Source organism: Nicotiana tomentosiformis, chromosome 9 (genome assembly GCF_000390325.3).
Source record: "Nicotiana tomentosiformis chromosome 9, ASM39032v3, whole genome shotgun sequence".
Taxonomy (NCBI): domain Eukaryota; kingdom Viridiplantae; phylum Streptophyta; class Magnoliopsida; order Solanales; family Solanaceae; genus Nicotiana; species Nicotiana tomentosiformis.
In genome coordinates, this window is record NC_090820.1 from 15,493,796 (window position 1) to 15,507,785 (window position 13,990).

Consider the following 13,990-nt stretch of genomic DNA (forward strand, 5'->3'; position numbering starts at 1 on the left):
TTTGCAATTATTTGGTGTCATTAAATGTGACATACTATTTGATTCATTTTCAATGTCATTTTATTTTACTACATTGATAAATATTTTACCATGCCGTTATTATATTCCAGTAGGGCCTCACCTGACCTCGTCACTACTCTACCGATGTTAGGCTTGGCACTTACTGGGTACCGCTGTGGTGTACTCATACTACGCTTCTGCACATCTTTTTGGGCAGATCCAGGTACATTTTACCAGCCTAGACGTCATTGAGTTACCTGCGCACGGAGACTTCGAGGTATATCTGCCAGCGTCCGCAGACTCCGGAGTCCCCTTCTATCATTTTATGTTGCTTCCTTATATTTTATCTAGACCTTGACATATAGAGACATTGAGAATAAATTCTTAGAAGCTTGTGACTTATTTCTACCGGGTTTTGGGAGTTAAAATTGTTTGAATTGTAGTTTATTTATTTCAGATATTTATTATTATTCCGCATTGATAGGCTTACCTAGTCTTAGAGACTAGGTGCCATCATGACATCCTACGGAGGAAATTTGGGGTCGTGACATTGATCAAATAAGTCATCAATCCTCGGCAACGGATACTTGTTCTTGATGGTCACTTTGTTCAACTGTCGATAGTCCATGCACATCATCATAGAACCATCCTTCTTCTTCACAAACAACACGGGCGCGCCCCAAGGTGAGACACTAGGCCTAAAGAACCCATTATCAAGCAAAATCCTATAACTGCTCAGTCAGTTCCTTCAACTCAGGTGGCGCCATACGGTATGGTGGAATAGAAATGGGCTGAGTACCCGGAGCCAAATCAATACAAAAGTCAATATCTCTGTCGAGTGGCATCCTCGGCAGATCGGCGGGGAATACCTCTGTAAACTCACGCACAAATGGTACTGAATTCATGGAAGGAACATCCACACTAGAATCACGAACGTAGGCCAAATATGCTAGACAACCTTTCTCGACTATATGTCGAGCCTTCACATAAGAAATAATTGTGCTAGTAGAATGTCCAAGAGTCCCCATACACTCTAATCGAGGCAGCCTCGGCATGGATAAGGTCATCGTCTTTGCATGACAATCCAATATAGCATGATAAGGTGACAACCAATCCATACCCAAGATGATATCAAAATCTACCATATCAAGAAGTAGGAGATCTACACTAGTCTCAAGATTCCCAATAGTAACCACACACGAGCGATAGACACGATCTACAATAATAGAATCTCCCACATGCATGGACACATACATAGGAGCACTCAAAGAATCACGAGGTACAATCAAATATGAAGTAAAATAGGATGACACGTAGGAATAAGTAGATCCCATGTCAAATAGAACTGAAACATATCTATGTCAAACTGGAACAATACCTGTGATAACGGCGTCAGATGACTCATCCTCAAGCCTAGATGGGAAAGCATAACATCAGGGTTGGGCCCTACCACTCTGAAATACGTCTCTAGGACGGCCTCTAGCTAGCTGGCCTCCACCTCTAATAGCCTGACCTCCACCTCTAGCGGCCTGACCTCCACCTCTGGTTGCCTGACCCCTACCTCTAGCTGGCTGCAGGGGCGATAGGGAAACCGGTGCCGGTATAATGGCACGAGATCCTTGTTGAGATCTGTTGCTCGACAATCTAGGACAATACCTCCTGATGTGACCTATGTCCCCACACTCAAAGCAATCGCTCGGCTGCTAAGGCTGCTAAAACGAAGACTGACCCTGACGAACCGAATAGCCATTGTACTAAATCTGAAGCGGTGGTGCACTGATAGGAGCTGAATGTGCACTTAATGCTGGCTTCTCGAAACGATACCCATAAGAACCACGACCGCCTGAAGCATTATGGGCTACCTGAAGAGTTGACTGAAACTTCCTAGGAGGATGTCCTCTACCTAAAGAACCCCGTCCTCCAGATGAGGCACCACTAAAACCACCAAAATGATGAGGCCTCTTATCATACATCGGCCCCCTCTCCTGAGCACGAACCATCTCGATCTGTCTAGCAATATCTACGGCCGTCTGGAAAGAAATATCACTCTCGGTCTCCTTGGCCATCTGTAGCCTGATAGTGTAAGTGAGCCCATCAATAAATCACCTTACTCTCCTACTAGCGAGCTAGGTCCACAAATCGAGTCTCATACTGGGTGACAGTTATACTACCCTGTTAAAAATGCTCGAACAGCCTGCGATATTCTCTATCAGAGTAATAAGAATGAATTTATCTAAAAATAGTTGTGAGAAATGATCCCAGGTAAGTGCAAGTGAACCAGTTGGTCTAGTCAACATGTAATATCTCCACCATCTCCTAGCGAAACCAGTCATCTGAAATGCTACAAAATCGACCCAATTGGTCTCAACTATACCCATGTTCCGCAGCACCTCAACATATCCAACCTCAACATAGCCTCAGAAGACAAAGCGGGCCTATCACCCCGCCTGTGCCACAATAACCGGCAGAACCACCCCAACTGGATGGGCTGATGGAGTCTGATATAGGGGATCCACCTGCTCTGAAGTGTGAGTATAGTGAGTATGTGTCCTCCCCCAGCCCGAGAGACGGTTGGTGCCATTGGAAATGCACCGGTCTGGGCCACACTCTCCATAAGGCCCACCAAACGGACTAGAGTGTCCTGAAGCACTTGAGTGGCTAAGAATCCCTCCGGGACCTGAGCTGGTCCAATGGGTTATGTCTGAGTTGGAACCTCCTCATCAAAATCTACCTAAGGATCCATTGCGGGTGTTGCTGCTCGAGCTCTAGGCCTCGGCCCCTAGCTGGCCTCGGCCTCGACCTCTGCACCTGGTCGTAGCTGCCAAAGGGGGCTCCGGCTCCTATCCTGCTGCTAATGTTTTGTGTGTTCTCGCCATCTGCGAGAGAACAAGAATAGAATGATTCAATCATCAATGATAGAACAAAATCGCACAACAGAGAAATAAAGAAGTGAATTTTTTTCTAAACTTCATGGCCTCTTTGAGATAAGTACAGACGTCTCCGTACCGATCCTCCAGATTCTACTAAGCTTGATCATGATTCGTGAGACCTAGGCAACCTAGTGCTCTGATACCAACTTGTCACGACCCAAAATTCCCACCCTCGGGACCGTGATGGCGCCTAATATTTTACTTGCTAGGCAAGCCAACGTTAAATGTAATTATTAGCCATTTTTTCAATTTTTATGACAATATAGAAACTAAATAGTCTGAAACAAAGTAAATAACTAATAATTGACGAATTCCAAATATAAACCCCGGAATTTGTGTCACGAATACATAAGCGTCTAAGATGCTATAAATAACGGTCTGAAATAAACATAACTGTCTGAATTAAATAAAAAACTAAAGGAAATAGAAGGGGACTTCAGAGTTGAAGACATCGTGCAGCTATACCTCAAGTCTCCTCTAGGTAGCTGGATCCGAGAAAGTCTATGGTACGACGTTGGGACCAACTCCGGTATATGCACAAGAAGTGCAGAGTGTAGTATGAGTACAACCAACCCCATGCACTCTGTAAGTGTCGAGCCTAACCTCGGCGAAGTAGTGACAAGACTAAGGCGGGTCACTTACATTAACATGTGCGCAATAATAATAATAATAATAATAATAATAATAATAATAATAATAATAATAATAATAATAATAATAATAATAATAATAATAATAATAATAATAATAATAATAATAATAATAATAATAATAATAATAATAATAATAATAATAATAATAGTAATAATAATAATAATAATAATGAAATAATAATAATAATAATAATAATAATAATAATAATAATAACAGAAAGACACGAATAGAAGTAAAGCAGGTAACTCATATCAACGAACTCAAATCAACTAGCAAAGAGTCCCAAATAACCAGTCATATAACGCATCTCAACAACCGAGGCCAATTCAATAATCACAACAATTATAACTTATATCAACATGTTGCGGTGTGCAACCCTACCCCACAATATAAACTTTAAACAATATGTTGTTGCCCGCAACCCGATCCCACAATATAATCATTTGTCAACATCATAGTCCATCCTTTTTCCGTCTTTTCAATTCATTTCCTTTCAACTTCCGTTGCGGCGTGCAACCCGCTCCCCAAAAAAGTTCAATTAACAATAATAATTCAATAATCAAGATTTACGAAAAATCATATGTCAAGAGAATAAACGTACGGCAATAGAGAATAACATGATAACCGAAGAGACTCGGACTACTCGGATGTCTCATCTTTACCAACTTAATAGTATCTACCATTTAACAATGCATTCAAGTGAAATTTCATCAATGAAGGCAAAAATTAATACGAAACTCTAAGGAAAACAAGGCAAAAGACAATTTAGATATGTAAGGGAAGCAAATAGAGACAAGTAGTATATAAGCATGGAATTATGGGGGGGAGGGGGGTGGACAATTTAATACAAGAAATACTAAATGGCAAGTAGCAATTATGACATGGAAATCAAATAAGCATGTAGCAACTAAGGCATGAAAAAAGATATACTATGAAGCAATGAATGTAGGGAAGCAAGTAGGGTAACTGTGCATAATTCACATAACATGTATTCCAAGGGTCCCTAATTCACTCAAATCAAGGTTAGACCCAACACTTACCTCACATCGCAATTAACTCAAAGTTCAACCACGACCTTACCTTTCGAACAAGCCTCCACACCAACCAAATCTAGCAAATTATTAACCAAATGATCAAAATAAGCCTTAGAAACTAAGATCATTATTGAAAAAGTCAACAAAAGTCAACCTCGTGCCCGCTTGGTCAAAATTAAAATTCGGACCAAAATCCGAATACCCATTCACCCCCGAGCCCGATTATGTAATTTGTTTCGAAATCCGACCTCAATTCGAGGTCTAAATCTCAAATTTATAAAAAATCTTAATTCTACCCAAATCCCTAATTTCTACCATGAAAATCCTAGATTTCATATTAAAAACTTATGAAATGTAATTAGTAATTGAAAAAAAGTAGATTGAAGTCACTTACTAATGTATTTAGGAAGAATACCTATCGGAAAAATCACCTATAGGGTGTTTAGGGTTGAGAGTTTGAAAGAAATAAGCTAAATCCCGGTTTTCTCCTCTTTTACCCAAATGCAGTTATCGCAACTGCAATACATAGTTCGCAATTGCGATGCGAAGAAGTCACTGAGCATGTCTTCGTCGCACATGCGATAATTTGTTCGCAATTGCAAACACCCAGCCTCTGCAATTGCGCACTTTTACTTCGCAAATGCGAAGCCTGCTCGAGAACTGCTGAGTCGCAAATGCGACTCTTAGATCGTAATTGCGACCACTGTCAAGTCCGCAAATGCGAACATTTTCCTCGCAATTGCGAGTCCTGCCCAGCTAACTCATGCTCGCATATGCGAAGTATCCTTCGCAAAAGCGAATCTCCATTTGCGAGTTAGACCTCGCAATTGCGAGAACTGCAGGTAACACCAGAAGCAAAGAAGCACCATTTATTACTCTAAGTCAAAAACCATTTTGTAGCCTATCCGAAACTTACCCGAGCCCCTCGGTCTCCAAACCAAACATGCACACAAGTGTAATAACATCATACAAACTTTCTCGTGCGATCAAAACATCAAAATGACACCTAGAACCACGAATCGGACACCAAAACAAATAAAATTTCAAAGAAACTTAAGAACTTTTAATTTTTTAAACCTGACGTACGAATCACGTCAAATCAACTCTGTTTTGCACCAAGTTTTGCAGACAAGTTATAAATACTTAAATGAACCTATACCAAGTTCCGGAGTCGTAATTCGAACCTGATAGCAACAAAGTCAACCTACGGTCAAACTTAGGAATTATTTAAACCTTTAAACTTCTAGTTTTCAACAAATTATGATAGATCAAGCTAGGGACTCAAGTGTAACAACCTGGCCGGTCGTTTTGACTATTTCAATCTCGTTCCCCCATTTACTGCTCAAATTGTGAATTACAGTTGTTATTTGGCTTGCCGGGGTAATTGGTTTGGGTGCGGTGAGGTTTTGAAATGATTTAGAGCTCTTAGTTCCCAGGTTTAGAATTTAAGTTGAAAAGGTTGACCGGATATTAACTTATGTGTAACGACCCCAGAGAAATTTTTCTAAGGAAACTAAGGTTTGGTGGTGCCGAGATAGATCAATTAGAAGCAAAGATTATAGAAGGCTCGGACTTTTTGGGTTGAACTATGCACTGATGTGTAAAGAAAACTTTTGTTAGAAAAAGGTCATTTCTGCGACCACTATGCGGTCGCAGAATCACTCTGCGGACCACATAATGGTTGCAAAGTGGATCAAGAGGGGGGCAAGATTTGAGAAAAATCTACAGTGCACTATGCGACTGCATACCTGTTTTGCGGTGCATTATGCGACCGCATAAACAAGTATGCGAGTTGCATAATGATCGCAAACCGGGTCAGTAACGCCCAACTTTGGAGGCCAAATTATGCGGCGGATATGCGGACCGCATACCTGTTATGCGGTCGCATAACTGCGCTGGAGCTTCCATTCTTTCTAATTTTTTACCCGGCCCACCTTCGATTTATAGCCCTTGAAGCTCATTTTTTAGCCAAAATCTGATATTTTAGAGAGAGGTGAGAGCATTTTAGAGAGAGAAAGTGAAGACTTAGTCATTTATCCATCAATTCTAATTCAAGGTTTGAAGATTTCACAAGGATCTTGTTAGGGCTTCAAAGAGGTAAGAATTTCTTTCCTCAATCCTTCAATTTCGGATTTGGAGTAAAAAAACAAATGGGTGATTTATAGTATATTTCTTGGGTATAAGAGTATTATGTATACATACCAATAAGGTTGTGAAAAGATTGTTAAGTTCAAATGGATAAGGATTGGGTTGAAAATGGTAGAAATCTTCATAGGGTAAGGATTGGGTAAGGATTGGGTTGAAAATGGTAGAAATCTTCATAGGCTTTAATTGAAGATTCGAGGGTCGAGTTGGTGTCGAATTTTGGTGAAATTTGTATGGTTGGACTCGTAGTTGGAGGATCGTTCATATTATGTAACTTTTGTCAGGTTCCGATACGTGGGCCCCACTAGCAATTTTTGAGTTAATTTCAGATTTTATTGGAAGCAAAATTAGTATCTCCTTATGGAATTAATTACAATAATTGGTATTGATTGAATCGAATTAATTGTGGCTAGATACAAGCCTTTCGGAGACCAATTATTGTGGAAAGGGCATAGCGAAATAAAAAATTACACGGGTTGAGGCAAGTAACAATTATAAATCTGGTCTTGAGGGTATGAAACCCCGAATTTTGGTATCATGTGATTATTTTGGAGGCGACGCACATGCTAGGTGACAGACATGTGGGCGTGCACCGAGGGGATTGTGAGTTGGTCCGTCCCAGAAAACTGTAAAGTTGAATAATTTATTGTTAGCTATATGATCTCTATGTGTTGAAGAAACTTGACTATAAATCATGTTAGAAATCATCCTTAGGCTATGTTATAGTACTGTTGAGACCCGTAGAGGTCATGTACTTGTTAAATTATTTGCTAATTATTGTCTTGTACTCAGTCATAATTTTTCTTGCGTATTATACCTCAGTGTTTCTGGATAATTATTGATAAACTATGTTATCTTTGTTTGGGCTGATCTTTGTGATTCCTGAGAGCCCGAGAGACTTGAAAGGTTGAGGACTGAGTAAGGTCGAGGGCCTGTCGGTGAGGTAAGGATATTATGGCACGTGAGTTATCCGTGCAGGATATTATAGCACGTGAGTTATCCGTGCAGATTATGGCGCTTGGGTTGTAGGAGCCCCTCCGGAGTCTGTACACACCCCAGTGAGCGCGAGTACCCATTGAGTGTGAGTGCTGAGGGCTGAGAGCCGAGTGGTTAAGCTGTTGTGATGAGCTGAGTGACTGTTGCCTGAGAGGTTATACTTGCTTTACATTTGTTGTTGCACTTGGTTGCTATCTGTCATTGTTGTGAAATCTCTGAAAGAATTTATATCCGGATTACTTGAAATTGAACTGTATAAAATTGATTTGACTTAAACTGCCGGATTTGAAAATATGTCTATTCTTTGCTGGAACTACTGAAAGTGAACTATGATTGTGTAGCTCGTCATTATCTTCAGTTCCTTAGTTATTATTGTTACTTGCTGAGTTGGTTGTACTCATACTACACCCTGCACTTCGTGTGCAGATCCAGGTGTTCCTGAACATAGCGGGTGTTGATCATTTCGTGTAGTTGATTTTCAGGAGATTTTGTGGTAGCTGCCGTGCTCCGCAGACCTTGTCTCTCCTTCTCTATCTCCTTGTTAACTGTATTTGGTCTCAGACTATTATAGACCGTATTTTCCAGACTTGTACTCATATTAGATGCTCATGTACTCAGTGACACCAGGTTTTGGGAGTGTTGTATCGAAAATTGCTAGATCTTTGGTATTGTATTAAACGTTACGTTTTAAAATTTAAAGAAAATCGTGGGTTATTGATGTTGTCGGCCTGCCTAGTACTGAGATAGGCGTCATCACGACAGGTTAGATTTTGGGTCGTGACATCAAGACACATGCTCGAAGTAACCTAAGTAGTCGTTTATCCAACCGCTAAATTTAAAATAACCGACATATGTATAATATATTTATAATCCATGTATTAAATTTATATAACTGTATATAATCAGTATATAATTTATGTATACATGCTCGAAAAAATAAACAGTTAATCCGACCGGCTAATTGTGTAAAAATATCTTTTGTTATCTTCTAGGCGCACAAAAAAAAAATTAACGGGTCCAAAATGAAAAATCATATTCTTTTCCAAATTTACTTCAGTAATTCGTTTGTCAAACTACACTAATTTATGAGTAATTATAACTAGTAAAACTTTTTGTCTCTCCCGGCAATTCCTTTCCTTTTCAACAAATAATTCAATCAAGAAAACATCGACTTGACTCGAATCCTGGTCTTATCTTGAATCCTATGCCGATTAGTGATGTGATGGGGAAGTTTTTCTTTTCTCATTAATGTTATTTCAGTCTGTTAGTAGGAGAAACTTTAATATATTTGTGGATCCATTAGAAAAAATATTGAGGTTGCCATCCTGACTTCAATGCCTTTATTGAAGTAATGAGCTTTTGAAGATATGATATTTTCAATTAGATTATTTGATTGGACTTTAGTGCAATAAAGTAAAATTGAACCATGAAATTACCCCTAAATAATAGATAGTACTCCTACTTATTTATATACCAAAAATTGAATGTACCAAATGGACATTGCGAGCATAAATATAACATTTATAGTTTAATTAGCTCACAACTAGTTCCTTGACTTTATTCCTTTTTTGAAAAATAACAACACGACGGATAGAGAATTAGTGAAAATGACAGCTTCTATTTATAAGTTCACATCAAATTGTCAAGCTCTTTGCTATTTACTAATCACTAGTTTATTAGTGTTGTATTCATAGTGAATCCTCCCAGTTGCTTATCTGCTATAGGAATTTGTTAATGGAAATGGTAACGTTAAAGAAAAGTATACGAATACATTCCCACATTGCTTGTGAACAAGCTACACACAACTTTCAGCACACAATATATAATATCGTTAATCAGATGCGAATCTAGAATTTAAACTACATGGGTTCAGATTCGAAATTCTATCATACTTCATCTAATTTAATGGGTTCAAAAGCTATTATTTGTACATATTTAATGAGGAAAGATATATAGGGTCTGAGCCGAAACTATAGGTTCAAGTGAGCCCCTGTCTGTAATGGCATCTCCTAGGAGAATTTCTTCCGAAGTTGCTTGATCACTTTCTTATCAAGCTGGAAACCTTTGGCAAGAACATCGTCTAGAATAGGCGGATCTGAAGCAAAGATTTCACTAGGAATCATGACGAATCCAGGACGTTGACTGTTGAAAGAAGCAAGTACAGTAGCATTTTTATGTCCCACATTATACAGGAAGTGAATAAGACCTTGTGGGATCACAAATACATCTCCAGGATTCAAAATTTTCGAGAAGAGATGACTCTTAAAAATGTTGGGAAAATCAGGGAGAAGAAATCCAGCATAAATAGTACCTTCCAATATAGTTATGAGCTCAGTAGCTCGAGGATGTGTGTGAAATGGGACTAGACCCTTCGGTTCTAAGTCAGCACGAGATATAGAAATACCAAGAGTGTTGAGTCCAGGCATTGTATTTACATCCAAAATAGTCACAGAATAACCCCACTTAGGCAGCGCTATATTTCCTCTTACATTAAGACCTGAAGCAAAGAAATCATCTGATTTTGCAAGCTTTGGGTCTTTGCAAAACTGTCCATTCACGAAAACTGCATAAGTGAAACAAAATGAAGCTAAGTATGTTATTCATTGATTAAGAGCTAAAACTTATAAAAGCGAAAACACTACAAAAAAAATAAAATTAGCTACGAACTTCGTTGTTACTCTATCGCTAAATCGCTCATAGCTAACAGAGAATTTCTTGATAATTTGTTACTAATCCGTCACTAAATAGGATTAGCAATGGGTTTTTTGGTTTACCTACAGAATTTGTCCGTTGCTAATTTTTTTTTTTTTTTTTTTTTTTTTTTTTTTTGATTAAAAAAAAAAAAAAAAAAAAAAAAAAAAAAGGAAAATTCATGAGGCTTGAAACGAGAAGTGAGAAGCAAAGTGTATGCTTTTTGAATTAGTGAAGCACATAATTTATGGAGAATTAAATATATATGATTTTAATACTATAAATAATCAATTCGCACTAAGAATAACCTAATTCGACATCTAATTTATAATAATGACGACGTTAGTCCAACTCCTCCTCAAATTTGAGATCATTCGGAGAACTGACTCTTTCTTATTCGGGATCAGTGTGTGTCATTATTTGCAAGACACATTTCTTTGAAGCATGTGGCTTCACCTATAAAGTGATAACCCCTCGCTTCACATTTCTTCATCGTTTTAAGCAACAAAGCAATATATGATTTTAACAACATTGATTATATAACATACTGTTAAAAAAGAAAAAAGAAAGAAGAATTTAGTTTTAAAAGCTTTTATGAGTACTATAGAAGGATAAATTACCAGAAGAGTTAGAGTCTTGAACTCCAACACATATGTCTTGTAGAGGGTTGAGATCATAGGCATAAACTAATTGGGAAGAAAAGAAAGCAGCAATGGCTAAAGTTGCTATTAACCAGCTCATGCCCATTGTTAAAGCAAAGTCTAGTTTTGGAAATAAGTTTGTTTGGTTTGGGCTTGTTATACTTTTTCTCTTTTTTTCCAAACAACCAAAGAGGGGTCTACTACTTATAGTTCGACCTGGTCAATCCTATTGCCATCTTGCTTCCATTTGTCAAAAAGGAATATCCAGGTAATTTTCTCATTTTAAAATGCATATATTGCAGGCTCAAATTCAAGAAGTAACTATTAATCAAGAATCTTGTGATCTGTTAGTCAACTTCACATCACTCAACATGGTAAATTTACATATTCATTTAGAGTTTAAGTTATACATAGTTTTTACACTATTAGGTCACTTAAAGTATATTCAGAACTAAACTTCCTTAAAGTGTGGAGCTCTCGTGATCTTGAGAATAAGACAAATTGTTTGCTACAATAAATCAAGGTGATCTAATAGTATAAAAAGTTCTTACAGTAATTGTGTATATAACTTAAACTCATTCAAAAAAGTGGGTTAATGACATAAATGTCTTATAACAAACAATCAAATGTTAGTCCATTGGTACATTTCGTGGAAATGTTTGGATTTTGAATTCATAAAAGAAGAATTAACCTAAATAGTTGTTCATCCAACTGCTTAAATTAAAATTAGTTGGTGAATAATATATGTATAATTCATATATAGTATAAATGTAACCATATATAATTAGTGTATTACCTATGTATACCAGCTAGATAAAGTAATTAAACAGTAAATCTAACCAGCTATTTGTGCAAAAAAAAAATTGGTAAAATGAGAAAAGTTCATAATTCAATTGTTAATCCAACATATTGTCCTAATCTCTAATAATAAAATTATATCTTCGCCGGCAAATGAATGTTCCCATCTACGTATGAATCAAATGTGGAACTCCTTCAACGATATCAAAATTATTGAAGAATTTTATGCACTATAACAGAAAAACTACACAACTATTTTTGGTCATACTAAAATAACTGAATTCTTACACACTAAGAGCAGTGAAGTCACAAATTTATCTTTAGTTAATTTCATGTGTGATCATTGAAACTTTATGCACTATAATGATAAATTTATAAAACTATTTTTCGTCACACTAAAGTAATTGAATTTTACACATTATAATATTAAATCACAAAATATTATACCGTAAAAGTATTCACCGAAATTTACGCAATATAGCAATACAATCACAATATAACAGTACAATCACCTTCATGTCATCATGTGTAGGTTGTCGTTATAGTATATAGGAAAACTTCAGTAATTTTATTGTTATTATTGTGGGTAAAAGACAATAATGTTACAATTATAGTGGGTAAATTTATGATAGACAACATAGAACATTAATATTCATCATCTTTAACCCATTTTAATTCGCATCAAACTGATAAAGATTTACTCGAACTCGGTATTTACATCTAAGTGATTAAGTAATTTAAGTACTTTAACAGTTAAAAATTACAGTGAAAATGTATATCACTCTCTTTGATATTCACTAATCATAAGTTTATTAATTAGTGCTCTATTCATAATGAATCCTCCCAGTTGTATCTGCTAATCTGCGATAGTAATTTGTTACTACTACCAGTTATTAGCTAATGGAAATGAGTACCTTTTTTTGTGCATTTTGGATCTATTCAAGTAAAAAAACTACTAGAAACTATGAGCACGCGATTTTTGCCCGACAAAAAATACTCCTACAAAATTCACAAAAATAGATTTATTTTAATTATTTTAATTTTTATAGAATTTTAGAAATTTCTTGTTAATTGTCGTCTGCATTTAGTTGCACATTTAATATTTTAAAATTATAAGAAAATACCAAAAAATATTTAATTCTTCATTGTATAGCATTTTAGATCTTAATTGTATTTAGAATCTAATTACATAAATTAATTGTATTATTAAACAAATATCACAAAAATACCATAGGCTCTTATATTTTTAGCTTTTAGTTTTAAATTATTTATTTTCTTTCATTAGTCTTAGGTTAATTAATTATTTAAATATTAAAAAAAGTGAGTAGGTTAATTTTGCAAATTAGAGTTAAGTTAGAATTGAATTAGGATTTTTAATCAAATTTGTAGAATTTAAAATGAAAGAAAACAAGGAAAAGAAGAGGTTTTGTTGGGTCTTCTGCAAAATGGGCCAAAAGCAATGGCCCAATGCTGTCCAAAATCCACCCCCAGCCTAGACCCTTACAGGAAACAAAAAAAAAAAGGTCCACCCCTTCAATGACCCAAAACGACCTTGTTTTACCCGTCCTAATCCCAGCCCTTCATCAAACTTGATCCAACGGCTGGAAACTGAAATCTCAAACCCCTTAAATCTGTCGGAACCCCCTTACCCTAGAGACATCCTCACAGTTCCCCCCTTTCACTCTCTGCTTCGCCGCCTTACGGCGGCGGCACCACTCCAAACCTCCCCAAATTTTTACCCTGTAACCCTCATCTTTTCCTCATCTCATATCTCTTTTTAGATTCCTTCAAAACACCTCAGATTTTCCCAATTTTCATATCTAAAAACCCCAGAAAAATTCTATTCGTTCTTTGTTGATTATCTATGAAGGTCGGGCCATTTTAGGTTTAAACTGGCCTCAATCAGTCACTCTCAATGAGAGCTATTGATTGATGGTGATTTTATTCCGTCTCCTTCATTGTCCGAATTTCATCAAACTCAAACCACCGCCCAGTTTTCTTCCTAAAATTTCGTCTCTTTTAAAAATCCGGCTCACAATTAGCATTGCTAGTGTAGCAATTCCTCTTGCACGCTGGAATTCGGGCATGTTTGCTTTACTGC

General features: G+C 36.9%; 1 protein-coding gene across 1 annotated transcript; it reads right to left on the reverse strand.

Annotated features, from left to right (window-relative positions):
• Positions 1–9,486: 9,486 nt before the first annotated feature.
• Positions 9,487–11,241, reverse strand: LOC104120458 (germin-like protein subfamily 1 member 17). Its single transcript, XM_009632212.4, has 2 exons — positions 11,071–11,241; positions 9,487–10,322 (listed from the first exon to the last, which is right to left on the reverse strand). Exons 1-2 carry the CDS (start codon positions 11,195–11,197, stop codon positions 9,769–9,771), a joined length of 681 nt encoding a protein of 226 aa, XP_009630507.1. The 5' UTR covers positions 11,198–11,241; the 3' UTR covers positions 9,487–9,768.
• Between the last annotated feature and the right edge of the window lie 2,749 nt (positions 11,242–13,990).